The 27975-nt window shown below is 36.8% G+C and overlaps 3 protein-coding genes across 3 annotated transcripts; 2 read left to right on the top strand and 1 right to left on the bottom strand.

Moving 5' to 3' along the window:
- The first annotated feature begins 797 nt into the window (after nucleotides 1–797).
- Nucleotides 798–3268, top strand: LOC308685935 (uncharacterized protein). Its single transcript, XM_081358074.1, has 2 exons — nucleotides 798–965; nucleotides 3129–3268. The coding sequence occupies exons 1-2, from the start codon at nucleotides 927–929 to the stop codon at nucleotides 3222–3224; spliced, it is 135 nt and encodes a 44-aa protein (XP_081214200.1). The 5' UTR covers nucleotides 798–926; the 3' UTR covers nucleotides 3225–3268.
- Nucleotides 3129–5329, top strand: ptp4a1 (protein tyrosine phosphatase 4A1). The gene is made up of 5 exons (XM_081358073.1): nucleotides 3129–3676; nucleotides 3826–3918; nucleotides 3997–4127; nucleotides 4224–4298; nucleotides 4388–5329. The coding sequence occupies exons 1-5, from the start codon at nucleotides 3572–3574 to the stop codon at nucleotides 4503–4505; spliced, it is 522 nt and encodes a 173-aa protein (XP_081214199.1). The 5' UTR covers nucleotides 3129–3571; the 3' UTR covers nucleotides 4506–5329.
- Nucleotides 5330–5370: 41 nt separating this feature from the next.
- On the bottom strand, nucleotides 5371–27874 carry col9a1a (collagen, type IX, alpha 1a). The gene is made up of 32 exons (XM_081358069.1): nucleotides 27681–27874; nucleotides 27083–27157; nucleotides 26915–26953; nucleotides 26766–26828; nucleotides 25347–25400; nucleotides 25132–25167; nucleotides 24821–24844; nucleotides 24662–24715; nucleotides 24519–24572; nucleotides 24383–24415; nucleotides 23871–23927; nucleotides 23731–23784; nucleotides 23472–23525; nucleotides 23290–23343; nucleotides 23154–23207; nucleotides 22901–22954; nucleotides 22164–22217; nucleotides 22030–22083; nucleotides 21893–21946; nucleotides 21743–21787; nucleotides 20990–21043; nucleotides 20854–20907; nucleotides 20720–20773; nucleotides 18460–18531; nucleotides 9077–9112; nucleotides 8702–8746; nucleotides 8549–8581; nucleotides 7139–7285; nucleotides 6851–6905; nucleotides 6559–6747; nucleotides 6346–6423; nucleotides 5371–6200 (listed from the first exon to the last, which is right to left on the bottom strand). Exons 1-32 carry the CDS (start codon nucleotides 27753–27755, stop codon nucleotides 5995–5997), a joined length of 2064 nt encoding a protein of 687 aa, XP_081214195.1. The 5' UTR covers nucleotides 27756–27874; the 3' UTR covers nucleotides 5371–5994.
- Nucleotides 27875–27975: the final 101 nt, after the last annotated feature.

Raw genomic sequence — 27975 nt, 5'->3', positions numbered from 1 at the left:
TTTAAAAACGAGTACTTCTGTACTTTTACTTAAGTAAAAATAGGTCTTTACAACTTTTACTTGTAACGGAGTAATATTTGACCAGTAGTATCTATACTTTCACTCAAGTAAGGAAGTTGTGTACTTCGTCCACCTCTGACTTTTATTATTAATAATACAAAGTTCTGTCATGAAAAACTAGATTGGGCATGCTGATTGGTTCCTGTTGTATCCGTAGCCAATGAGCTCTCTGCTCGACCTTCAAATATTTACTGTAGTAGTTGCAGAGCGCTTTCCCTCCACCTTCCCCAGCTCCACCTGTATAGATCTGCTATGGGTAATTCATTTATGCTATATTATACAGCAGCAGCATGTCTTACTTGCTCACAGTAGTGTGTCGTGTATGTTTTGGCAGTAGCAAGTCCCGTACTTGCCCCGCAGCAGCGTAGCAGATCTATTCCGCCAAGACCAATCAACATTGTTATTCATTGCCATGCCAGAATTATTATTATTATTAGCCTATACAGGATGAGTTTAGAATATAAATATAATTAAATAACTTTTTTTTACATTTATTTAATTACATTTTGAATACAAGTATTATTTATAATAATAATAATTATTATAATTTTTGAACAAATATAGGATCTGTTGTTGTATTACAATTGCAGGATATGTTTAAAGTATTAATATAATTAAATAGGGTGAATTCACGTAATTTGGGACCCTTTTTGCCATTGAGATGACTGTGAAAAAGTGCCCCAATCAACCTGAATGATAATAAAATGATGTGTGTGTATGGTAAGTGAGTCAGGCTGTGTAGAGTGTGTAGTTGGGTGCGGTTTCTTGAGTCCAGCTGTAACCGGTTACCGGAGACTCTCTCTCATCACATACACGGCAGCGCTGTATGGTCAAACACCACAACAATTATTCTCCGGAGCGGCTTTATGATTAAGCTACAATCTTCAATGAGTAAGCATATTCCAGTAAGTGAAGCCTTTCAACATATACATTTAATTGTTTTCGCGGATTCAGGGTTTATTATTGTTGTGAAATATGGTCGTAATCTCGATCTATTGTGAGCTAATTGACACTAGACCAAAACAGATTTTGTTGTCGACCACAGTTTATATATACATTAATACATGTTTTATTTTGTTTTAACTATCTACAAATCTAAAACCTTGTGTATGTGATTATAAATATTAGATTGCATCGCTGTAATGTCGTCTTGGTGACGATGTTAGCTTCGGTTAGCCTCACAGCTAACTTAGGCTACATCAGTGAGAGAACTCAGAACGACATTTCGGTCTTTTATTTCTCGTTAATCGATTACATTAAAATGAATCAAAGTAAGTAACTAAGCTGGGAAGATAGTGTTGTGTTGTTGTTGAAAATTAAGGTAATTTGTGAGATTTTTTGCCCCATTGCTAATATTAGCCGAGCGGAAGTCTTTGTGTCGATCAATTAGCATATGTTGATGATGTTTTTGTTGATGTTTTGGACAATTCACCGATTGTACAGTTCAAACATTTCTCCACATTTCAAACCTTGACCGGTTTTCTACATCATAATCTGCATTTGGTCATTTTAATGGTCTCGTTTGTGGCCTTTTCACTTGATTTCCATAAAGTCACGCTTAAAAATAACCCAACCAAACATCTGTGCCTCTCATTTGATTGACATGTAGATTTGGGTTACGAATACATGAGGCTTGTTGCGTCTTTTTAAAGTGGTTTGCTAAAGAGGCTTAGTATCTGGTAATCCCAAAGAGCTGATGAGACACGTGTGTGTCCTCACGAGACTGACATGAAGATTTCAGCCTTCCCAGAAAACGCATCCCATCGGAACCGGTCTTCTCTGATGATGACCCACATGCTGCTCGTTGACTCATCTCTGAGTCATGTGTTTATGGAAATGAGAGGGATATGGTTGATTTTTAAAGCCGACACGAAGACAGCTATAGGGATGCATGAGTATTATTGTGTTCATGTGTGTATCTGTTTCAGATTATAAAACTTCTGATTGGTCAATACAGAGTGTCAGCATTGATCCAAAAATCATATCCAATCAACTTGAAAATCTGAAAATGTCTGGTTTTATATTTGATTAATATAGAATGTACATGATTCTAAACATAAATTTCATGACTTGTAAATGTAAACATTTTGTTTTCTGTGGTTGTGAATTAGGCTATTCTTGTCAGTTTTTGCTACACACTACTTAATCTTAAATAACTTTTTTGTAGTTTTCTGTAGGCTATAATTTCTAGTAATTATGGTGCTTTTAAATGTGATGTTTTTGAAAAGTCTCTTATGCTCATCAAGCCTGCATTTATTTGATCAAAAAATACAGAAAAACAATAATATTGTGAAATATTATTACAATTTAAAATGTTTTTATTTTATTTTAATATACTTGAAAATGAAATTTATTTCTGTGGTGCAAAGCTGAATTTTCAGCATCATTACTCCAGTCTTCAGTGTCACATGATCCTTCAGAAATCATTCTAATATGTGGAATTATCAATGTTGGAAACAGTTGTGCTGTATATATATTCTAAAATGCATTTAGGTTATTTTATAATTACATTTAGGCTAACATTTTGTATTTGTGTGTATATAGGCTAGGGTATATATACAGTAGTCAACATTTGAAGTGGATCAAAACCTTTAATCAAAATTATCCATGAGTCAACAACACCCGTTTTTGTCTTAGGGCAACTTTGAACTTTTTTGATCCACTTCAAATGTTGACTATTATATATATATATATATATATATATATATATATATATATATATATATATATATATATATATATATATATATATATATATATATTATATATATATATATATATACATATATATATATATATATATTATATATATATATATATATACATATATATATATATATATATATATATATATATATACATATATATATATATATATATATATATATATATATATATATATATATATATATATATATATATATATATATATATAATATACACACACACAACTGGACAAGCAGAAAGCCGAAAAACATCTTACTGTTGACGCTTTAAATCAGGAATGAAAAAGCTAAATGAAGTCCTGTTTCCTGACCGCTTGTGCTTCTGTTCTTGTGTCCTTGCAGCAGTTCTGTGGTGTTTTGGGTCACACATTTATGGAGTTTCTGAAGGGCAGTGGGGACTACTGCCAGGCTCAGCACGGCGTTTATGCAGAGAAGTGAACGGCTAGCCTCGCTACCTCATCAGAAGAGAGACTTGTGTTACAGTTTTAACGTTGGCGGGATCGGGCTTGGAGAGCAGGTGTCCACAGCGGTCGGCGGTTCTGGATGGGGTAAAAAAAGTCTCTTGAAGTGCACTGCCCTTGCCGGCCCTACGTCTTCACTCTCACCAGAGAACCAGCCTCGGTTTCTTTAGTTTTTTGGTTGTCTCCCTATTTTTTTTATTCTCTTAATCCTGCCCACCTCTTTTCTCCGAATTGTATTTGCCAGATTTTCTGTTGTTACAGGAGAGAGAGTTTCTCCCACTTTTCTTTAAGATTTTCAAGCTGTTTTATTTTGAAAAGTCCAAAATGGCTCGTATGAATAGACCTGCCCCAGTGGAGATCACTTACAAAAACATGAGATTCCTCATTACCCACAACCCCACTAATGCCACGCTTCACAAGTTCATTGAGGTGAGTGCTGGTTTAAATGGCTTGCACACACTAAAAGTGATGTTTTGGATGGATAATAATAAAAAGCTTGTAATGAGGGTCTATTACAATTGCTTATAATTACAGCAACTGCAAAATATCACTTACATGACATCCCTCCCATCCATTAGGAACTGAAGAAATATGGTGTGACGACGGTTGTTAGAGTGTGTGAGGCCACGTATGATGCGAACCTGGTTGTTAAAGAAGGCATTCAGGTTCTGGTACGTCCGTATGAACCAATTCACTTAAATGAAAATAAATCATCTCCGGTCATGTTTTAACACCGCTTTTTGTTGCAGGATTGGCCCTTTGACGATGGAGCTCCTCCCTCTAACCAGATCGTTGATGATTGGCTGAATCTTCTTCGGCTCAAGTTTAGGGAGGAGCCAGGCTGCTGCATTGCCGTACATTGCGTAGCAGGCCTTGGAAGGTAGTTTTATAGGATTCGAGATATCATTGCTAGTATCATAAGGCGTAAACATGGGGTGAAATGTGTTCTGAGCTATGCATGTTTTCTTTCCCATAGAGCCCCAGTGCTGGTTGCCCTGGCCCTGATTGAGTGCGGGATGAAATACGAGGATGCTGTTCAGTTCATACGACAGTGAGTTAACGTTGTACTTGTGAAAATATTATAATGATAGTCAGCGCGTGATCTCCATTTTTAAAGAGAAATGTTTATTTTAATTCCAGAAAGCGCCGTGGAGCATTTAACAGCAAGCAGCTCTTCTATCTGGAAAAATATCATCCCAAAATGCGTCTTCGATTCAAGGACTCCAACGGCCACCGCACCAACTGCTGCATTCAGTAAAAGCTTGCGCATCAGCCTTTCTCAAATGTGTAATGGAAATCTGTATCTAGCATAAGTAGTTTGTTCTCTTAATTGGTAAGTGTGAAAATGCCATTACAAAAATGAAGCTTATTTCGTTACAAGTGTCCCGCTCCCTCCTCTTTGTTTTATGTATTTTCCTGTGGAGAGCCTCTGTCAGCAAGGTGAAGTGCTTGGTGTTTTGCGATGAAGTTTATATTGGATGGTGAACATGGTCAAATCCCACCTCTGCCAAACACATAGTATGCTTTATAATCTAAATGGTTTAATTAAAAATAATTGTTTAAAGCATTTTTTGTTATTGATAATGATTTTTAGTCTATCTGTAATAAATGCCTGCCTCCAAAAAGATCTAAAATAAATGCCTTATTACAGCAGAGAGATGCCGTCTGGTTCTCAATGGCATTTGGAGAGGTTTCTCGATGTCTTTTGCTGAAAAAAAAAAAAAAATCAGGAAGAAAGAAAAAAAAAATAGAGGAAAATAAAAATTCTTTATATAAATATATTGAAGGTTGGGGTACTAGTTTTTGTTGTTTATCCAAACTTCGTTTACCTATTACTGCCATGTCAATAGTGTGATGTTTGTGTTTTGGCTTAAACTGGACCTCAGTGTCTGCAGTATTTTTATGCCTTTTTATTTGATGTGCGTAACTTAATATTTCGATAATTGATTTATGTATGGTATTTGAATATGTGTACTGTTAAATCTCCTATTTATATCAGTGGATATGTGTTTTATCATAGCGAGAGACAAGTTGCTACAAGTTCGCCAATTTGAGAGTACAATAAAGATACACTGAAGGAAATATTGTCTCTTTGAAGCCTGATTTTCAATTAATAACATGCAGCACTTTATCAAAATTCTTTTATTTTCCTCCATTTTCACAACTGCAGGTGGCACAGCAATCCTTTCTACAATAAATAAAGAATATAGAAAATTCCTAGATGTTTTTAAACAGCCCCACTGCAAAAAACCACAAACATTTTCACAAAATCTGAGAATGTCAAGGTTAAAACAACCTGAAAACGATTTAATAAAATGCTTGCAAATTATTTCTAACTGAATGCAATATTGACAAATTTACAACGTTTGGACCCCCTCTGATATAAAAAGTTTTAACGGTCTTCAATGTGTGAGTTGACTAGGTTGTGATGGCATGATTTGAACACTGTATGCATCCTAAAGAATAGTATATTCAAATTATTTTGCAAGCTATAATTGCATTATTTATGGGGCAATTTAGGTTTATTTTGTTTTTGACATTAATAGAAATATTAGACCTATACAAAAGTGTCAGCCTGAATGAGATCCAACCGGATCCAACTTCACACTTGTGTTTAAGTACAATCACACCTGCATATACCATCGACACAGAAATCTCCTCGTAGAGGGAGTCACTCCATTAGTCTCTCAAGTTTCCCTGTCCAGAGACGCTGGGCTCTGATGTGTGGCTCGCTGATGGCTGTCAGCTCATAGACCGTCTGGTCCCTTCATGTTGGAATCTTTGATGGACCGTGGATCTGGAACTACTTGAAGCACGCACTGAGATGACTCGCAGTATCCGTTCAGGCCGGGGGGACCGGGTGGTCCCGGCACACCTGGCATTCCAGGAACACCTGCTGGTCCTCTGAGGCCGTCACGACCATTACTGCCGTATGCTGGATTACCAGGCTCACCTGAGATCAGGTGGAAGAACAGATGGAGAAACAGGCCAGAGGTCAGAGGCATGATAATTACAGATTTGCCAAGATCATTTAACGCACCGTGATTAATTAAATTATGGATATTAGATCAGATCAGATCAATTGGCCTTGCTCTTACCTGGGAGCCCTGGTGGTCCAGGTATACCTTTAGACCCCTCCACTGTGGGCCCTCTATCTCCCCTGTCACCTTGGTCACCTAAATCAAGAGGAACATGATAGTGGGATTAGGGCTCTCAACTGTTGTTTGATGGCCCAAAAATGAGTCCCAGTTGCGTTCTGGTCACAGACGTTACAAAATCAGCTTCGGAAGTTGAATACTGTCTCTTCGTACCTTTGGGCCCTTTCCTCCCCAGAAGACCTGGGGGCCCTTTGAGACCTGGCAGTCCTCTGCTTCCAGGATGCCCAGGGAAGCCATTGTCTCCAGCAGGCCCTATAGGGCCAGGAGGACCAGGAGGACCTGGCAACCCAGAGATGCCCGACTCAGGCCTCGTCAGACTGGCTGCCAACTGGGCAAGCTGTCCTGTGAGGAAAAACGAAAATGTCAAAAACAATCGAAGAACAAGGATTTAACAATGAGCTGAGCCTCCATTTGTAAATATCTGTTTGGATATCAAAATACTGACCATGCAAAACCCTCATGCAGACCTGCTTGATGTGTTCATCTGTTGGTGCTCGGCCCTAGAGGAGAATTATGTGGACACAATTAATATTTCAAGTATTTTCCTGTTGTTGTTCCTCGCTGACTGGATGTAAAAAGGGCTTTGGTAGAAAAAATCCCTTTAGAACTTGACAAAATTCCTGATGGTCTGCCAACCTTATAATGAGTTTAGTACAGCGAAATCTAATTCGAATGACAGATACAATAAACTTTGATTAAGCCGTCAATATTAAGATGATTAAAACAGGCGTACTGGTCGTCCCTGTGTCCCAGCCAGTCCAGGTACCCCTCTGTCTCCTTGCATGCCTCTTGGGCCAGGCTGTCCTGGTGGGCCTTCGGGTCCGTGTTGGCCACGTCCACCTTCTGGGCCTTTATTTCCTGCGTCCCCTGGTTTTCCAGTCTGAGCACAACAAAAGATAAACTCTGACTCATTTTCAAGAAGGCCAACATAGAATTTTGTACACTTTTTCTCATTTTATGGATTGAAAATATGAAAATATGGACTCCCTGTGAACGTCTACTTTGACCTGCTATCAAACACTGTAGCTCTATCTGAGGCCTGGAAGAGTTTGGTTCGTACTCTCGAAAAGTCGAGAAGATGTTGTTTTCTGCACTGGAAAAGCTAAATCCATTTTGCATGCACTTACAAATGAAAAGTACTCAGGCTCAGGCTGAAATTCAGATATATTTAGTTTCCGACGAACTGTAAAGCAGTAGACCAGTCACAACAGACTGGGCCAACTGACCAATCAGAGCAGAGTAGGCTTTCAGAAAGGAACTGTTTATAAGACCGGATTGAACTGTTTCAGACACTGTGATAAAAGATGTGATGCTACAATGTATATTATGAGAAAATTAAAGTGTTTTTTGACCTTGGATGCTTGTAAACCTATTGTAGGAGACCTTCAAAACAAAATGTTTTTTTTATATATTTTTTTCAATTAACGTTAATTTTATTTCAAGAAACAGAAATGTCTTTGTTATGGTTTTAACTCTCTCCCAGCCATAGACGGAAATTTCCGTCATTTATGAGACAACACTTCCCCGCCACTGACGGAATTTTCCGGCTTCCTGTGTTTTCACTGTTATACGGTAGGGGGAGCTATTACACATCTTCTAAAAGAGTACTGAATCTCCAGATCAAAAGACATGTGAAAAAGAAGCAGAAACAAGCGATATCATATTTAAGCAGATGCATATGTAAACTAACGTGATTATCAATATTAAACAGCATATAAATCAAAACTGCCTAATGTTACTGAATGAAATGTCAACCCAGGATGAGCTATAGGACCGTGAAGCCTTGGGAGTGTTTATGGACTCGACCTTTGTTTTTAATCATCGTTCTCACCTCATCTCGGCTTTTTGCTCAAAATGTTGCTTTTTACTTACCCACTTGTGTGTTGATAAAAAAAAAAAAAAAGCATAAAGCTAGAATACAACTTTTTTGTTGTTTAAAAAAAGCAGAGGGTCTGTTCTTTATTTGGCATTTTGCATGTTCAGATATTCATACAACAAAATATTGGGGGGCCATGCAGATTTTGTGAAAATGATCAAAAACTTTTCGAAAATGTTGGTGGGGAAAGAGTTAATTCACTATAATAACTCTGAAGGACAGTTCTAGAGATCTCAACAATAACATCACTTCTAAAAGCAAACTCACCGATCCTTTCTCGCCTGGCTCCCCCTCATCACCCTGGGAAGAGTTTTAGATAAGCATAGAGTTTTAGATAAGCAAGGGGGTCATGACCAGTGTCTGAATGCATAACCAATACATTCTGTGACATAATTAAATATCTGTGCTGTTTTTACTTACAACATCTCCTTTGTATCCTGGTGTTCCCTCTTCACCAGATGGTCCCTAAACAAACATGCATTAAAATAGGTCTAGTTTAGATCTAATTATTTATATTAACTATTAAAAAAACATATACTTTTTCACTGTAAAAAAATATTGTTGGTTTAACTTAAAAAAGTTAGCTGGTTGTCTTAACATAGAGTTCATTGAAATTAAAAATGCAAGTTAATAAAATGGAGATTGGTTTAATAAATAGAAACTCAAAATATTACGTTATCTGAACCACTTTATCTAAGTTGATTTGACAAAAGAAACAAAGTTGCAATAACAAATCATGAAAATATATATATTTTTAAAGTGTATAGAATAATAATTAAAAAAAAGTTGGCTTACTTGCTCTCCTTTTGGACCAGTGAGACCAACAGCGCCCTGAAGAATTATAAAGATAAAATTGTGCTTTTAATAGTAATTGTAACACATCTGATCCTAATAGAGCCCGACCGATATGGATTTTTGGGCGCCGATGCCGATACCGATAAAAAATAGCCAGATACCGATATATCGGCCGATATTATTTATGTGTATATTATAATACAGTAGCAATATTATTTATGTGTATTATAGTACAGTAAGTTTGGACACACTTTCCAATTGGTGTGTGCAAACTTTTGATGGGTACTGTATATAGAATACACAGTATAAACAGAATAAATGGCTGTCAATCGATTCAAAATTTTAATTGATTAATCGCATGATTGTCATGAGTTAACTCTTTTAGTAAATTTTTTATTTGTTCTAAATATACCTTAAATTAATACTTTTCAAGTTTGTAATACTCTAATCAACGTGGGCATGGATAAATATGGATGCTTTATGTAAATGTATGTTTATTATTGAAACCATAGGCTATACAGAGCATGAAGACAAGACATGTTTCAAAGGTCATAGATGTTTTTCAAAGAACTTGTTCATGTCTCTCTCTTTGCCCATTTTGATGAAGCTAAATTCTCAATAAAACTTTTCATTTATATATTTTACTGTTTTTGTTGTCAAACAACGGAATGAATATGAAATGGTGACTGAAACGCGACCCATTAAGACGTAACCAGCTCTCCCTTCCAAGATCCTGATAATCGAGGCGTCGTCTGATGAAATCAAATACACATAAGATAAACACAATATCTGTTTTGCGATTTCGGCTATACTTGCATGTAAAATAAGAGAAGCAACATCATATCTGTGTTTAACTGAATTAAATCGCTGCTCCTCTCTCCAGCGCGAGACGCAGAGAGAGAGAGCGAGAGAGAGAGAGAGCGCGCGCGTGCTGGGAGAGAGAGCAGTAGGACTACTGGCGGTACCGGTAGATTCTCAGAAACTAAATAAGGTTTTGGCGCTTTGTTGAAGGGAAAAAAATCGCTAAATGGGTCTGCAATGTCGCTAAGTTGGAAACACTGTAATCTCCATTTCTCCAACTAGGTTTTGGGCCACGGGTCAAACAGAAAATACGCGCTGCGTTAATCGAGCGTTAAAAAAATAGTGCCGTTAATATGATTTTGCGTTAACGCGTTATTAACGCGCTAACTTTGACAGCCCTAATATAAACGTTTTGCAATAATAACTCAAATGTGGTGATTAAACACTTGTGTGACAAAGATATGTAATGGAGGCAGGGTGAATGATAGAATGAGAATTTGAGCTGTAACCAAACTAGTTTGCATTGCATTTTATATTATAGCCTATTATGTTCTAAATACTCTTCTATTTTTAATCTTAATTTCTCTAATATCTACCAGTGGAGGAAGAACTCGGATCTTTTTATTAAAGTAAAATTAATAATATCAAAATGAAAACGTTTATAATTACATATGTACTAAAGTAGTTTTATTAAATAAGTAGTAGTCTAAGCAAAATGTAAAAAACGTGAAACTAGGCTTATAGGGCTGGACCCGAATATTCAAATATTCTTCGGTTGGTTGGTATTTGATTTGAAAATTTGACATTTGAATATTTGTTGTTGTTGTTGTTTTTTTACATCTGGGATCCTCCGCGAAACGGTTCTCATTCGCGCTTGAATAAGGCCGGCGACACGTGGCATGGCCGTTTTATTTTGGCTCCCATGTTAACAGGCTGCCTGCTTGAGACACGCATCTCTCAGGCCCGGCTCGAGCCACGCGGAAAACGCATGCATGCTAGAAATATAGAACGACGCGCAAGTGTTCCAGCAACGGGAGTCTTCTCTGGTAAGAGCGCAGAACAACATAATTTCGTTTCTCTTTATTTAAATTTCGTTTTTTCTTTATTTAAATTTAATTTTTCTTTATTTAAATTTCGTTTAATTTCTTTATTTAAATTTTGTTTAATTTCTTTATTTAAATTTCGTTTAATTTCTTTATTTAAATTTCGTTTTTCTTTATTTAAATTTAGTTTAATTTCTTTATTTAAATTTCGTTTAATTTCTTTATTTAAATTTCGTTTTTCTTTATTTAAATTTCGTTTAATTTCTTTATTTAAATTTCGTTTTTCTTTATTTAATATTTCGTTTTTCTTTATTTAAATCTACCCTTTACTGTGTCAGTAATTTTGTTAGTCAGAAAAATATTAGACTAGGCCTACCTTAAAAGTATTGCTTAATTTAACAGACCTGTGTGTGTGTGTTTTATATCACTAACAGTGTCCGTTCTCAGAGGCGTTCTCTGCCGGCGTGAGGTGCGCCGCTTCCCGCTCGCGCTGTTCTGTAGTTTACTAAAAGTGTATTAATTCTGAACATGTTGCATCTGTCGCATTTTTGCCACTTTTGCCAGTTCTTTGTAACAGCTTTTAGGTGCTTTATTGGCAGCGCCATCCTTACATAAATCACTGCACCCTGCATTTTTTTAAATATTAATTTATCGGCCTTTATAAATGCCGATACCGATAGTCAGGAAAATGCCTAATATCGGCCGATAATATCGGCCCGCCGATATATCGGTCGGGCTCTAGATCCTAACTACCCTAAACATGACTATGTAAGTTTATTTTGCCAGCTTGTTTCTGAGAGAATGTTGTTACACAGAAAATGTAAGTTTTAAAGTTCTGCGAATAATAATTTTACTTCATATAACCAATAACAAAGCTTATTTCAACCAAGTGTCTGAGATTCGGAAGTCACATGACTTCGCCACATTAAATATTGAATTCAGTAAGTGAATTAAACATTTAATTCACATTATATTTAATATAAAAAATACAGGAATTTAGCATTTTTAATTCAATTTGGTCTAAAATATTTAAAAATTTGGCAGCAGGGGCGTCACTAGGCCCTTTTTAGGGGGGCTTCAGCCCCCCTAAACTTCTGCCCAGCCCCCCTAAAAAATATTTGATTAATACATTTTTGATCGCTTCAGTCCCCTTTTAAAAAAACTCATTTGAAACGGCGGAAAGCTGCGTCAAGTTTCGGCTCCTCCCCTTATCTGAGTCTGCTTGGATTTAGTGCATTTTTCAATCTGCAGGGGCGCCGAGCAGAGCGAACATCAGAGAGTACAAGGTGTGTCGTGAGTGCATTTATTGATAGATTGCTATGATATTACATCTGCATCGGCGCAGTTCTTTGTCATAAATGCATTGCAGTTTACATAATGTAATTACTAGAGCATTGGGAGCAACACAGGACGTTTAGGTTTCTCATCCGAGCGCGAATTTTAGCAGCACGACTGACGCTTCAGTAAACGGTCAAGTGCGAGTTAAGAATAAGTAGGCCTAGCTAAACAAAACATTTTATATTTGACAGTTTTTTAGGTCATAAATGTTAAACGAATGACAAAAATAATTAGAAAACTAATAAACTTTTGTCTAATAACGTGTAATTATGTCATTGTGAGGGGACAAGAAACATTAACAAAGCCGTTTTCATAGGCACAAGATTAATAATGCATGTGTACATGTTGAGAATTAATATACAATTTGTAGCCTTCAGTAAATTAAAAAAGTTCAGCTTTAGGAGGGTAAGTACGGTGACCGGGAGGGGACATGTTCGGTTCACTTATTTTTGTCGTGGCCACAACATATAAACTCGTGGGAACGTGATATTAAGTCGTGGGAACGTCATAATATCTCGTGGGAACGTCATATTAAGTCGTGGCCACGAGATCATTTTGTTGAGGTAACGACATCATTATGTCGTGGCCACGCGATGCAAAGTCGTGGCCTCGAGATCATATGTTGAGGGAACGATATATTTTTCTCGTGGCCACGAGATCATTTTGTTGAGGTAACGACATCATTATGTCGTGGCTACGCGTTGAGGGAGCCACAGCGGCCAATACTGTAACCGTACCATAGACTGGGCTACAGCAGAGATGGAGATGACAGAAGAAATAACATTTTACTTTAAATTAGGAATGTCATATAAAGATATAGTGCGGTCTTTGGCATTAAGACATGGGTACGTTATAAAGATAAGCGCATTCTTACGCCCGTTTCACACATACTCCGTTTGCAGTGCGTATGCGGTGCGTATTTTTTTCCGTACCCATGTTAACAGGTTAGAGCTTTCACACTGCTCACGGATGCAGTCCGGCGATCCGTTCCAGTTGCGGTGCGTATACAGCAGTGCAGCGATCGTTTCCGCACCGAGTCTATTTTTGCTGTGCTGCACGCGCTGAATTAAAGTGACAGTGCATGTTTCGTGGTCAAAATGAACAGATTGACCTAAAAATGTAGCAATTTCACCATAAATGCGATTAATTAAATAAAATGTAGTAATCTCAACATAAATGTATTTAAATACTTTTTTTTTTTCACTTTAAGACCGGGGTAAAGCAAGGAAAGCTACAATTTACCTCAACAAGGTGACATAATGAACAACACTTGTCTCATTCGTGGAGGTGGAAAAACAAGTTCTTTGTGATATGCAAGATTGATATTGTATTCAAATTTAAATGAAAAAGAAAAGGCATGAGAGTCAGCTGTTTTTGTCAATTTTAAGTTTTAATTTAAAATGTTTGCGATTTAATATAAAGTACATGGTTAAATATTTGCCCACTTGCTTGAGCAACTTAATTTAAGTAAAAGTAATCCATTGAATAATAGGCTGACGTTGTTTAAATTGTGTTTAAACGTGCGTCTGTTAAAGAGTGTATATGCGTACAGAGACAATCGGAATGCTGATACGTTAAGACCGGGGTAAATCAAGGGAAAATACCATTTACTTCAATAAGACAACATAATGAACAACACTCGTCTCATTCGTGGAGGTGGAAAAACAAGTTATTAGTCACATGCAAGATTTATTGTATAAAGATTTAAATTATGCAAAAAAAGGCAAGGGTATGAGTCTGCTGTTTTTGTCAATTTTAAGTTTTAATTTAAAATGTAGGCTATGCGATTTTAATAGTATAGCCTACATGGTAAAATATTTTTACCACTTATTGCTTGAGCAACTTAATATATAATTATATAGAAGTAATGCATTTAATAATATGTTGTTTAAATTGTGTTTAAACGTGAATACGTCTATTAAACAGTGTATATGTGTACAAAGAGAATCGCAATGCTGACAAAAAAAACTTTTTTTAAAATAAAAGTTGCTGATAACTTCTGGATTTGAAATACAAATAGTGAGTATGTATTTGTGGTATAACAGCAGCGAATCAGTTACGCACTGCAAACGCAGCATATGTGAAAGCACTATTGCGTGTGCTGCTCCTGCACTGCATACGCACTGCAACACGCACCGCATATGCACTGCACACGGAGTATGTGTGAAACGGGCGTTAGACTTTTTTTGTCGCACGCATATTTAGGGACCGTCTCAAAATTACATGCGACATTGGCATAAACGTTTCTAACTTCAATAGCATTTGAAGACAATGACTTACAGTCATAAAACCAATTGTACATTGTTCACCCAGGTCTCATGTATGATGCACACCTTTTAGATTTTTAATATTTATTACAATAAACTGCTAAATCATATGCAAATATTGTAGGCCTATTTCACATACTGTATGGGATCATACACAAAATATGACAATATTTAAAGCTCAATATCATTTGAAGACAATGACTTAGTCATAAAACCAACTGTATATTGTTCATATAGGTCTCATGTATGATGCACACCTTTAATATTTTTGATATTTATGACAATAAACTGCTAAATCATATGCAAATATTGCTATGAAATTCACTACTGTATGGGATCATATACAGAATATGACAATATTTAAAGCTCAATAGCATTTGAAGACAGTGACTTACAGTCATAAAACCAACTGTACATTGTTCATATAGGTCTCATGTATGATGCACACCTTTAATATTTTTGATATGTATGACAGTAAACTGCTAAATCATATGCAAATAATGCTATGTATTTCACTACTGTGTGGGATCATATACAGAATATGACCACATTTAAAGGTCAATAGCATTTGAAGACAATGACTTACAGTCATAAAACCAACTGCACATTGTTCATCTAGGTGTCAGGTATGTGGCAGTAGTGAAATATGCCTACAATATTTGCATATGATTTAGCAGTTTGTTGTCATAAAAATCTAAAAGGTGTGCATCATACATGAGACCTGGGTGAACAGTGTACAGTTGGTTTTATGACTGTAAGTCGTTGTCTTCAAATGCTATTGAAGTTAGAAATGTTTATGCCAATGTCGCATGTAATTTTGAGACGGTCCCTAAATATGCGTGCGACAAAAAAAGTCTAAGAATGCGCTTCGGTAAGTTAAAACGTGACTTATCCGTTCTACCACCTCAAATTCAAAACGAAACATATCACTGAATACCAGCGCGCGCGTATTATTCCCAATATATCTGAGTGGTGTAGAACATAATCTCTGTCTGCGCCCGATTTTAAGAATCGTTGTTGTGTTTCTTTTTAACTGAAAAGACATCAGTTAGACAATATTCTAATTTTAAATTTGGGGTTTCATAAGCTCCAAGCCATAATAAACATTAGACCTACTTAAGTCTCTGCAGCTAGTGTACTTACATTTTATTTATCTGCAAAATTATGTTGTATACTTACAGTTTTGCACAATATATGTTCTCAAAACTACATACACCCTTTAAAAAAAAAATACATTTAGCAGTTGTTTAGCAGGGTCTGTGTAACCTGTTCTGAAATGGTTTTATTATAATATCGTTATCGCAAGAGGCTGCAATGTATATCACAATATGGATTTTAGGCAACATCGCTAGTAGTTGATAAATAACATAGGCCTACCTAATGTTGCTTACGGACGGTAACAGTACAGTAGTAACCTTTTACAGTGAGTAGAACAGCTTTCTCAAGCAGTTTGGGATGCATTTTGGAAACAGGAGATGAGCCCCTGGTCTAATGCGCCACCTGACTTGAGAAACCCGTTCTCAAAGACTTACTTTTATAGTCATTATTTGGGTAGCACACATATGTATGTAGGTATGTAGGTATGTGGCAGTAGTGAAATATGCCTACAATATTTGCATATGATTTAGCAGTTTGTTGTCATAAAAATCTAAAAGGTGTGCATCATACATGAGACCTGGGTGAACAGTGTACAGTTGGTTTTATGACTGTAAGTCGTTGTCTTCAAATGCTATTGAAGTTAGAAATGTTTATGCCAATGTCGCATGTAATTTTGAGACGGTCCCTAAATATGCGTGCGACAAAGTCTAAGAATGCGCTTCATGTGTCTTTCACTTATTACGTACCCATGTCTTAATGCCAAAGACCGCACTATATCTTTATATGACATTCCTAATTTAAAGTAAAATGTTATTTCTTCTGTCATCTCCATCTCTGCTGTAGCCCAGTCTATGGTACGATTACAGTATTGGCCGCTGTGGCTCCCTCAACGCGTAGCCACGACATAATGATGTCGTTACCTCAACAAAATGATCTCGTGGCCACGACTTAATATGACGTTCCCACGAGATATTATGACGTTCCCACGACTTAATATCACGTTCCCACGAGTTTATATGTTGTGGCCACGACAAAAATAAGTGAACCGAACATGTCCCCTCCCGGTCACCGTAGGTAAGAGACAGGGCAAGATCAGGAGACTGAGAGAAAAAGACAGAGTAATGGAGATGAGGAGAGAGCAGGTTTTAAATCTATTTCTTATCCTTTTTTGGCCTTCAAACGTCTTGAAATGCACATATCAGAGAAAAAAAAATGTTTAACCCCATAACAACTTCAAATGTATGACCTCTTTGATTATAAAGCCCTGTCTACGGCCATATATTAGGCCTAGATCAATAATGAATGTGTACATATTGTGAATGAATTTAATAAACTTAGTTACCTAGCTTTCCTGGTAGCTTTGTCTGAAAAAATGATTCATAAATCAACCTATCAGTTGACCCTATGTTTACTTTTTTCACTGACAGACAAATGAAAAGCCTATATCAGTCAAAGCTCAGCTTTAGGAGGCAGTGGCGTAACTTTGTTTTAAAAAGTGGGTGGGACGTTTTTTTTTTTTTTTTAAATGGGGGGGGGGGGGGGGGTTATGAATGCTGAATTATAAATCGATGTATGTACAATAACATTACGATGTCCAGCAATCGATTGAAATAGTGCATGGGTTTAATTTGTCGTTTAATGAGGTTTGATATGTTGGTGTGAGTAAATCCATAACAAAAACGTGTATATTGAAATGGTCTAGTGGTAGAATTTTTGCCAAGCGTGTCAGAGGTTGTGGGTTCTAATCCACACTCGTATAGGTTTTTTTTTCTTCTCATTAAAACCGATTATGTTTATCAGTGGTTGTATATCAGGCAAGCATACGTTTGTATGCATTTTGTTTGGTAATTTCACCGGAACGAATAGAGAGTCTCCACAACGGATTGAAGCGCGCGTCCGAGTGAAGACTGTGCGCAAGCCACAAGAGAATACAGTATCCGCGCCACTGATCGCAGCGACAACGAGCACTTTGACCACTTGATTTCAAAAACAACACATTTCAGCGCTAGATCGCCTCTTACAAACGAACTAAATGAATGCTCTGCTAGTTAACAGGAGATGTTTTATTTATTTGTATTGGTCCATTCGTGCCGCGAGATGTTTCAAAAGTGGTGGGGACAATATCGACCTTAGCAAAAAGTGGTGGGGACATGTCCCACCCGTCCCACCCGCAAATTACGCCTATGTTAGGAGGGGAAAAGACAGAGCAAGAGAAAAACAAAGAGAAAAAGAGTGTGACGCTGATGAGGAGAGAAAAATAAACAGCTGCCCGCACATGGTTTTAAAGCTATTGTTATCCAATTTTTTTGGCCTTCAAAACATCTTAAAATGCACATATGCAGATCAGAGAAATCAAAATTTTCTCGGGGGAGCATGCCCCCCAACCCCCCTAAATAACTCACATTCGGGACCTCAGTGATTATATAACCCTGACATATGCATGTTACTGGATGAATGAATGAAAGTAGTTAATAATGAGCATTAGACCATAAACTAACTTTTTAAAATCATACCCTCATTGGGGGCTGAGCCCCCCTAAAATGAAAATCCTAGAATCGCCCCTGTTTGGCAGCCTGATCAAATGAGTAAAGAAATAGATATCAAAAGTTGACTTTACTTCAAGTTAATTTGTCACACAGGAAATTGAAGGCTTAATTGCATCATGGGATACAAAACCAAGTGCGTTTACTGTATACTGGACATTTTAGCCATTGTTTAAAGATATTTCTATGCGAATTTGATGCAGAAAAGTAAATAAATAGAGTCATAGTATGTTGTTAGTAATGGTAGAATGCTATTCTGACCATTCAGAATTGATTAGCTTTTGAAATCCTACCCTGTCGCCTTTCTGCCCAATGAAGCCAGCGGGCCCTGGGAGACCAGGGAGGCCCGGATCTCCTCTAGCTCCCTGTAGGATACATAAACACACAGACACACATAAAATAAATACAAATTCATGAACACTACACGGCCTGTGCCTGTAGCTGCCTTACAAACCACATCTGCGCTAAAAAAAACAGAGTCGGCAGCTCGGTGAGCAGGGTGCTGGCGGGCCACGTAAGGTGTGTGGATGGATGTGGACTATGATTAAGCCTGATGCCCTTCGCTGGCTGCTTAAAGGAATGCCTGTAAGACAGAGGGTTCATTCAAGCCCCCCTTCCTGCTCTGAATATCCCCTTACCAAAGGAAATAACCCCAGCTTCTAGGCCTCAATGACAACAGGCCATTCATGCCCCTACCAGCCGATTACTGTACTAAAGCACCCCAGCGCTTTCTAAGGAGATTGTGTTTCGGTTTGCAGCACTATTAAGCTCCTCGGCATGAGAGTAAGCACATAGGACAGGAATCTGAGAACTAAGACCAAGAGGAACATGTCTCTGATTGTGTTATATTTGTTGTGGGACATCTAAACAGTGTTGTAGTACAAGTTAAAATGCACAAGTCGTTGGGTCCCAATATAGTTCCCTACACTACAGGCAAAAACATTGCTTTTTCATGCACTAGTCAATTGTGAGACATTTGCATAACTACACTTTTAGGTGTTAACTTTATTGCATCTTATCTATTTATATCAAATGCAAGACATGTCTTTAAAGATCTTTTCCCTCAATTTTTTTTAATCATTTCAAACTTCAGTATCACGTACATACACTAAACGTGACAGTTTTATTCCCATCTATTATGTAAAGGTTTTTACAGAGGTGTTTGTTCATATATCATTTGCCTGAGTTTATATGTTTTTATGTTATTCCTAAAAACATGGCGAAAATTAATTTTATTCTAGCTGCTGACAGTATTTTCTGATTTTTGGAGTAATAAAAAGAGATATCCTAGATCCCCTCAGTAAAACATTTGACTCTAATATGTCAACAAAATGACAAGTATTTTGAACCTGGCTTTATCCCGTGTTCGGATTGTATGTAAATTAGAGCACATTTAATTAGATAATATAAACATAACATAACATTTCAGAAAAATTGTAATACAAAGCATGTTTGCAGTTCTTAATGTAATCAGTCAACTGAGGAAGTGTGATATCTATTAGTGAAATTTCTTACCTTATTCACCTGGGGTATTTTGCCTTAAATTATTAAAATATATCAGAACTAATAATATAGAGCTTATGTCTCAATGTATACTGCAATATAACTTTCTAGAGTGCTTGTTAAAATAAGATTAAAAGTGTTAATTCAAGTTGAAGTGATTTCAAACTGTAATGTTCACTGTTATTTGAAGTATTATTTTGGTCTGTTCCAAATGGTTGCCTCAGCCCTCGCTATCCTCTTAAACACTTTGCCCAAACAGGCTGTTGGGTAATATGCTGTGAAGTCCACACACTGAGGACGTAAAAACCTAAAATAAAACCTAAAATGACAAATGGACAACCTACAGTCTTGTGGACTAAAGGCAGCAAAACTGGACGTCCACATCAAGTATGCCATTTGGAACAGGACCTTTGAGAGTTTAGGGTGGTGGTGGGGATGGGACGTTATCCTTGGAATTTCTGTTGGAATCCACTTACATGTGTCTTATTTGTCATCTTTTAAGGTTTTCACTTCATCTTTCATCTGTCCTTCACCTCTTTCTGTACATTTTCGCCATTCCTTTGTAGCTCCATCCCAGCTAACAGGGAACTTTCTCAGAAATTTGGTTAACGTTTTTCAAGGTTCTCACAAAGTTATGAACAAACGTTCTTCCAGTAACGTTTATAAAACATTCGTTCAAAAGTTATCTGGTCTTTAATAATGTTCTCAAAACACTGGCACAAAAACGTTATTTATTCATCATTCATGGAACATTTTTTCTGAAACGCTTTAGTTGGGAGTTCGTCTATCGTTTTTTTAATGCTACAGAGAACATTCAAAAGTAACGTTCCCATAATGTTTGGAAAATTATCATGGAATTTTCCTTTAACATTCACATAACCAAGAATGGGAACGTTAGCAAAACGTTCTTAGAACATATTTTTGTTAGTGGCGACTATTCTCAGTGCTCATGAAGCTTCATCTAAGAGTGTTATTGTCTAAATGTCCTATTGCGTCTTTTATAGTTATATAATATAAGGTTCAATTAAATTGTGGTTCCTGATAACTCACCCTCGCACCTGGCATGCCTGCAGGCCCATCTGGACCTCTTACTCCTCTCTCACCCTGGAGAAAAAGAGAGAACATTATAGAAGGGACACATTTCTTTATATGACACTATATGATGTAAGAGGAAATATACTCACTGGCCCACCTCTTGCCCCGATTGGTCCCACTTCTCCCTGCTCACCACGTTCACCCTAAAATCAAAACACCAGAAGATGTTCATCCATCCACATGGGCCTGTAGGCTGAGGCATACAAATGGATAAACGGGACTCACTGTTTTCCCATTATTTCCAATCAGACCTGCCACACCTGGATCACCAGTATTTCCCTGGAGCAAAGACAACACAGGTTATCCATCCTGCTAATGGACACAAACTCATCATTTACAGCACTTCAATGAGAATTATATCATAAATGAGTTGACATAATTATTATGAATAAATGAGCTACATTACCGTTCAAAGGTTTTTTGTCACTTATTGTCACTTAAAGTCACATATGCTCATCTAGGCTGCATTTATTTGATCAAAAATATAGTAAAACATTAATTTTGTGAAATTTTATTGTTTTATTTTAATATGTTGTGAAATACAATTTATTCATGTGATGCAAAGCTGAATTCTCAGCATCATTACTCCAGTCTTTAGTGTCAAAAGATCCTTCAGAAATCATTCTAATATGCTGATTTTGTGATTATTATTAATGTTGAAAACAGTTGAGCTGCTTCATTTTTTTGTGTGGAAACCATGATACATTTTATTGAGGATTCTTTGATGTGTTGAAAATTTAAAAGGACAGCATATTTTTGTGAAATAGAATGTTTTGGTAACAGTGTAAATGTATTTACTGTCACTTTTGATCAATTCAATGCATCCTTGCTGAATAAAAGTATTAATTCCTGTATTAAAAAACCCCCACTGACCCCAAACTTTAAACAGTAGTAACTCAGCACACATTTAAAACAGGAATCTATCTTGGATAAATCAAACGGAGACACACTCTAACAATTCACACTTGAATTACCTACTTTTACACCCATGTGGCCTTTTGCTCCTGAAATTCCTGGCAAACCCTGGAGGAAAATAAATCAATAATCAATAATGCAAACTATTCCCGGTAATCTCACAAGCAGATATCACAGCATACTAGTTGCATTGGGGTCAAGGATCATACGCACTGGAAATCCCTGAAGTCCAGCGTCACCAGGTGAGCCAACTTTCCCAGGAAGACCCTAAAACGATAACAGACATATGCAGATAAATTCACTTCATGAATAAAGCTGACAAATCTGCATGCACAAATTAAAGTCATTACCTTGACTGCAGGCAGTCCTGGAATACCGTCACGAGCATCAACTGCAGGCAAACCCTACACCACATAAACGTTCTATTCATTTTTTTATTAATTTGATGGTATAATAGGTCACTTTAGCAGCACAGGTGACTTACAGCATCTCCTTTCGGTCCAGGTAGACCCATAAGTCCCCGCAACCCCAGCGGTCCCTAGAAAGAAGAAGTCACATTATATATTATTATAGTAAATCAAAAAGTTATTAGAACTTCTTAGTGTAAAAGGATTTTTTTTTTATCTGATGAATGATAAAAACATTGACAGCCAATCAGAATTCATTCAGAATCATGTCGAGCATTTAAAGCGACAGGCGAAAAAACAGCAGTGCATGCTTAGAATAAACAGAACCATGTCGTCTGCTTGTGTGGATGGTAGTTATTCTTGGTGTGAACGGGCCTTAAAGGGACAATTCACTCAAAAATGAAAATTCTGTCATCATTTACTCACCCTCAAGTTGTTCCAAACCTGTATGAATTTCTTCTGCTGAACACAAAAGAAAATATTTTGAAGAATGTTGGTAATCAGTCAGTTGATAGACCCCATTGACTTCCAAAGAATGGGGAAAAGAAATGCTATGGAAGTCAACTGGGCCCATCAACTGTTTGGTTACTGACATTGTTCAAAATATCTTCTTTTGTGTTCAGCAGAAGAAATTCATACAGGTTTGGAATAACTTGAGAGTGAGTAAATGATGACAGAATTTTCATTTTTAGGTGAACTATTCCTTTAAGGGAGTGAAAAAAATATGGCAAGCTTGTTGAGTCTTCTTGAGCTGTTGATATGGCAATATAAATATAATGTATACGTGTTTTTTTGTAGCTGTATGAAGACTCACCTGAGCTCCTTTTGGTCCGGTCTCACCTACTTTTCCTCTTTGGCCCCGATCACCCTTTAAAAATCAAATACAATATAAATCTATAGGTTTTAATTCCTGTGTTCATTTACAAAAACAAATCAAGCAGCCTGAAAAGATAATATTACAATTAATGTGGATAAATGGCAAGAATACTGAAATGAGGTTAAAGGCCAAACCTTTGTAGTGCATTTTTATAGGATAAAAATTGCATCATTTTGATTTTGCCACTTACAGGAGCACCCTGAATACCCTGAGAGCCCAGGTCGCCAACATTCCCACGAACTCCCTAATGGAGAAGAATATGCAGTTGGTAATTTCAAAAAATATCCTTGTTATTGTATTAGATATGAAGATATTTTGACACTCACCCTGTCCCCTTTAGGGCCCATCATCCCTGTGATTCCTCTCAAACCCTGCGGACCCTACAGTAACAAAACAAGCGACACACTGAACAGGAACACATGGGTGGAAAAGATACAAACAAACATCATATGAACTATAAGTATATAGTATATTAGATAACATCAGTAAATAATATGTCTTTTTTTACAGGTAATCCTTGTGCACCCGGCTCTCCAGGTGCTCCCTGGTCTCCTTCTTCTCCCTGTAAGAAATCAATAAAATTACACACCTAGACATGATCTTTGCTCTGTAACTAGCTTAATTATTTTAATAAATATGTATTTATGAGCCACCATAAGTTAAAAGGTAATTTGCTCACATTTGCTCTACAAAAATAACTCATAATAATAATTTTAATAAATCATTTCCCTAACTGTTCAAAAGAACTTAATTTATGTAACTGTCACCTTATGTCCTTGCCTTCCTGGTTCACCTGATTCACCTTTGACACCTTTGTGACCCTAAGGTTGAAAAACAACACCATTGTGTGTTAGACATCCTTGTGTTTGGCTGGAAATGTATTGAAATAATGTTATTTAAAAGGCACCTTCATGCCAGGGAGACCTGTGTAACCATTCAGGCCAGAAGTACAGGCATTTGGACACTAAAAAACATAAAAAATACAAATCAATTAGTAGAAACATTGATGTATACGAGTGATTGTTCCATTAAAATTAAGAGTACTTATCTATTTTAAAACATTTATCACATAGATCAAGATCAACAAAGATCAAAGTCAATTTTGGCATGAAGTGTGATGTTGCAGAATTTTTATATAGTGTGTGATGGGTCATCATAGTGGACAGAAAGTTTTTCTTAATTGAAGAATCACCCAGAAATATAAGAGTCCTAACATGTGATGGCAGTTTTGTTGGAGCAATTGAGAAAGTAACCAAGTAGCTGAATTAATTTTAGCATTAAGATCTTCAACCAAAACAGATACAAATATGTGTTGCTGTTGTTTACAGAAGATTTCTGAGTTTCTGTTTCCTGAAACCTGAGGAGCAAACACTAGATTTAGTGCAAAGGTAACCCGATATGAGACTTGAGGATACATACCAACTCCTTCCCATCCCAGACTCCAGGACGGCCCTATGGATAGAAGGAATATAATTTTAACAATTCTGTTTTTATAGCCATATATGCATCATGGACGTGAGTGAATGTTCATAAAGATCTCAACATTAATACTTACTCTGGGCCCTGGCAGTCCTTGTGCACCAACAGGACCTCTCGGTCCCCGACTTCCCTTTAAAGCAGAACCAGAGACAGACACTTCAAATAATAATTCAACTATTTTATTTTAATTTATTGGAATAATGGAGTAACATTACATACAGGAGGTCCAACTTTGCCCAGCTCTCCAGGTAATCCATCTTCCCCATCAGCACCCTTCGGTAAAAAAAGAAAACAATAAAGGAGCCGAAAAAGAAAAAAAGTATCAGCAAATCCCGCCATTACGAAATAATAATAATTAAATAAATATTAAGCACTTACAGCTTCACCATCCTCACCAACACCCTGTTAACAAAGTAACAGATGTGCAATGATGTGAACTTAGCATCAGCTCAGTACAGCCTTGTATCATTACATCACTGTATGGGCTAGAAGGTAAACTTGATCAATGACCGACTGCCTGCAACAGTTCAAAGTGTGTACAGCCATCTTATGATGGGAGGTCGCTGTTTAATTGTTCATAATAACAAACTAATGGAAGAGAAATCCCTATTAATATCTGTTTATTCTAGTAGCACACTGAAATTACACGAGACCGATCAGTGTGAAGAGAATTTGAATCATTTACTTACAGGGGCTCCTCTTAGTCCTGGCTCACCCGGTTCACCCTAATAAAGAATAAACATCAAACCATAGAATCTTTTAATGATTAACATTTAGAACTTATGTAATTGAAGCATCAGTCATAATACAGCCATTCACAAAAAAGACCTAGTACTTTCAATTTCAAATATATGTGAGAAAAAGTGGAATAATAAATAAAACGTATTATTAAGTGGAAACTTACTTTCTGTCCAGGAGGGCCAACAGGGCCAGGTACACCACGGGGCCCAGTCAAACCCTTAGAAAGACAAAACCATTCATGATCATAGATTTCACTATAACTCACTGCAGATTAACTTTATTCACTGATCTGATCTGACAACAGCTGAACTGACGGTAATGTGATACAGCTGCAGGATTGCAGGGCTAATTATTTATGCTTATTTAATATTTGTATTAAATTAATTGCATTTTTTACAAAAAAAAAACTCAGACAAACACTGACATTAAAATGATAACCACTTTTTAAACCAATCAGAAATGGCATTTACTTTTCTCCTGACTTTGACAAATATCAAACTCTGCCCACATTTTCTCTAATATATACATATTAGAGAAAATGTGGACAACTGTAGACCACAGTAGACCACAGCAGACCACTGCAGACGCCTGTGTTCAACACTTCATTACAGGGAACAGGGAACATCTCTCCAAAATGATAGCCACCAAAAACAATTTCATTTTTAAATGGAATTATGCATATAGAATGGTTTAGTATGAATGTATTTTTTCCCTTTGCATCAGTAATACCAACATTTAGAACCAAAATCCAGCAAATATATATTTTATGCTTATAATATATTTATAAGTTGTTGTTTTTTCAAAGTAATGCTAACATGATAAGCTACAATATCAAGCAACCTACAATATAACATCTGTATGTTTAATTAATGCTAACATAGATTATTATGGACAAAAAAACTCTTTCTTAATCAGTATTTTTGTCTTGTTTTTCAGGAAACTTTGAAAAAAAAATATTTTAAACAAGATAAAATCACTTAATTAAATTAAAACTGAAGATATTAAATGATATTAAAAAACGTGTCTTTCTTCATGCGTTAATTAAACCAGAAAATATGTCTGCCAGTGGTGTATGAAAAATAAACTTAACCCATGATATAGTCTCTGAAAAAATGCATCATAAACAAGCCTGCTTCTGAAGTAAACGTATCTTATTTTAAGTATGTTTGGATATTCTTACTGAAAAACAAGACTAGAAAACTAATAAAGAAATTGATTTGTGTTGTGTTAAGCCTTTCAAATGATTTAAAAAACTATAAAACTCAGAGGAGTCACAAAGGAATAGGTGTTCTTCGGTTTAATGCTCAGTTTCATCAGTAATAGTACACATTTCTGCTCCTGTGGCTTCATACTTACACAAAAAGGTCTCTGTCTCCACCAGGAAGCTAATATGCGTCTCTCTCTGCTCTCTCTCTCTTTCCTCTCTTCTCCAATCCTTTTTTCCATCTAGGATTTTTTTTTAGTACTCAGACCCCTCCAATGCAAACTACACTTGCTCTGATGGTGCCAGTGTTACTTAGAAAAGAAAAGCTGATTTTATCTCGGTTTCCAGACCTCAACAAAAATAAAGAACAATACTCACATCCGCTCCAGGTTTTCCCGGACGGCCATTTAATCCATCTTTGCCATTGTCCCCATCAAGGCCCTGCCGAATTAATCAGATTAATGGATTGTAGAATATAATTTCAGCTATGCGTACTCATTTGTTTCTTGAAAAAGATTAATACTCACTGGGGGGCCATCAGGGCCAGGGCCAGGACCCCTCTCACCCTAAATCATACAAAATACGAAAAAAGAGACATTATTCACGGCTACAAAACATACCTTGTGTATAGTATGAGGACAGACCTTTAATTTGTTTCTGAGAAGTGTAAGCAAAATAATCGATATGTGACTCACATCAATGCCGTCAACTCCAGAAAACCCAGGAAGCCCTGGAGGTCCAGGCGGCCCTCTTGGACCAACTGGCCCCCTCTAAAAACAAACAAAAATACATGAAACAAACCACCGCTTACTCAAAATTTATCCTGAAATAAATAATAAAAAAAGTCCTAAAAACAATGAAGTCATTGTATGTGCGCCTGATGCTGAGGTATCACACTGGTTTTCCTCTTATCCTGGGAAAGTGAAAACAGCTGTGCACACCTGGACCAATTTACAGAAAATACCTTCCATATGTCAAGTAATGTTCTGGCTGTCAGATACTTGCAAATTCAAATAATATTAATAAAGAAGCTTGGCATCAATTAACATAAGACAAACAGTTCAGAAAAAGTGCACTGTTTGTGATAAATGTATTTGCTGCTTTAGTAGGCTAGATAGTATTTAATAATCTCACATCAAAACACACATTCCTTTTCTCCCTGCATTTAATTCTTTTGTCTCTATATTTAAATGATCAGATATTTTAAGAACTATACAGTGAATCCCTCAACCCATGGACCCAAAACACCCACACAGTCCATCTCTACTGCTAAAGAAATCCCTTGTTTCCTACCTGTGCAGAGATGACCAGGACTAACTGCAGTAAAATCAGCAGCACGGGCGCGCGGAGAGTCCCGGCGTGCGCCATAGTCACCCCCGATGACTTGAAGGAGGCAAAATAGTCCTTTTTAGGAGTTTTGTTGGGGTTCACGGGTTTTCTATCAATATTCCCCAACTAAACCACACCATCTACCAGTCTCTCGATGCAGTATTAAAAAGTCATGCTTATTCATGAGCCTTGTTGGGAACTTGAAGGTGATTGGATATGAGTTCAAAGGTTTGTGTAAAATGGGCGTGGCTCAAGCTCC

Source organism: Scardinius erythrophthalmus (assembly GCF_964197995.2).
Source record: "Scardinius erythrophthalmus genome assembly, chromosome: 25".
In the NCBI taxonomy this organism is placed as follows: Eukaryota; Metazoa; Chordata; class Actinopteri; order Cypriniformes; family Leuciscidae; genus Scardinius; species Scardinius erythrophthalmus.
The sequence above is the reverse complement of the archived record's forward strand: the minus strand, read 5'-3'. Positions and strand labels throughout refer to the sequence as shown.

Coding starts and splice junctions, on each gene's coding strand:
- LOC308685935 (XM_081358074.1), top strand. CDS start 927: ATGATTAAGCTACAATCTTCAATGAGTAAGCATATTCCA. Junction 966..3,128: donor CAATGAGTAAGCATATTCCA/GTAAGTGAAGCC, acceptor GTGTCCTTGCAG/CAGTTCTGTGGTGTTTTGGG.
- ptp4a1 (XM_081358073.1), top strand. CDS start 3,572: ATGGCTCGTATGAATAGACCTGCCCCAGTGGAGATCACTTACAAAAAC. Junction 3,919..3,996: donor AAGAAGGCATTCAGGTTCTG/GTACGTCCGTAT, acceptor TTTTTGTTGCAG/GATTGGCCCTTTGACGATGG. Junction 4,299..4,387: donor GCTGTTCAGTTCATACGACA/GTGAGTTAACGT, acceptor TTTTAATTCCAG/AAAGCGCCGTGGAGCATTTA.
- col9a1a (XM_081358069.1), bottom strand. CDS start 27,755: ATGGCGCACGCCGGGACTCTCCGCGCGCCCGTGCTGCTGATTTTACTG. Junction 23,208..23,289: donor TGGGCCCTAAAGGGGACAGG/GTGAGTGTCAAA, acceptor CTTCTCCATTAG/GGAGTTCGTGGGAATGTTGG. Junction 8,582..8,701: donor CAGGATACAAAGGAGATGTT/GTAAGTAAAAAC, acceptor AACTCTTCCCAG/GGTGATGAGGGGGAGCCAGG.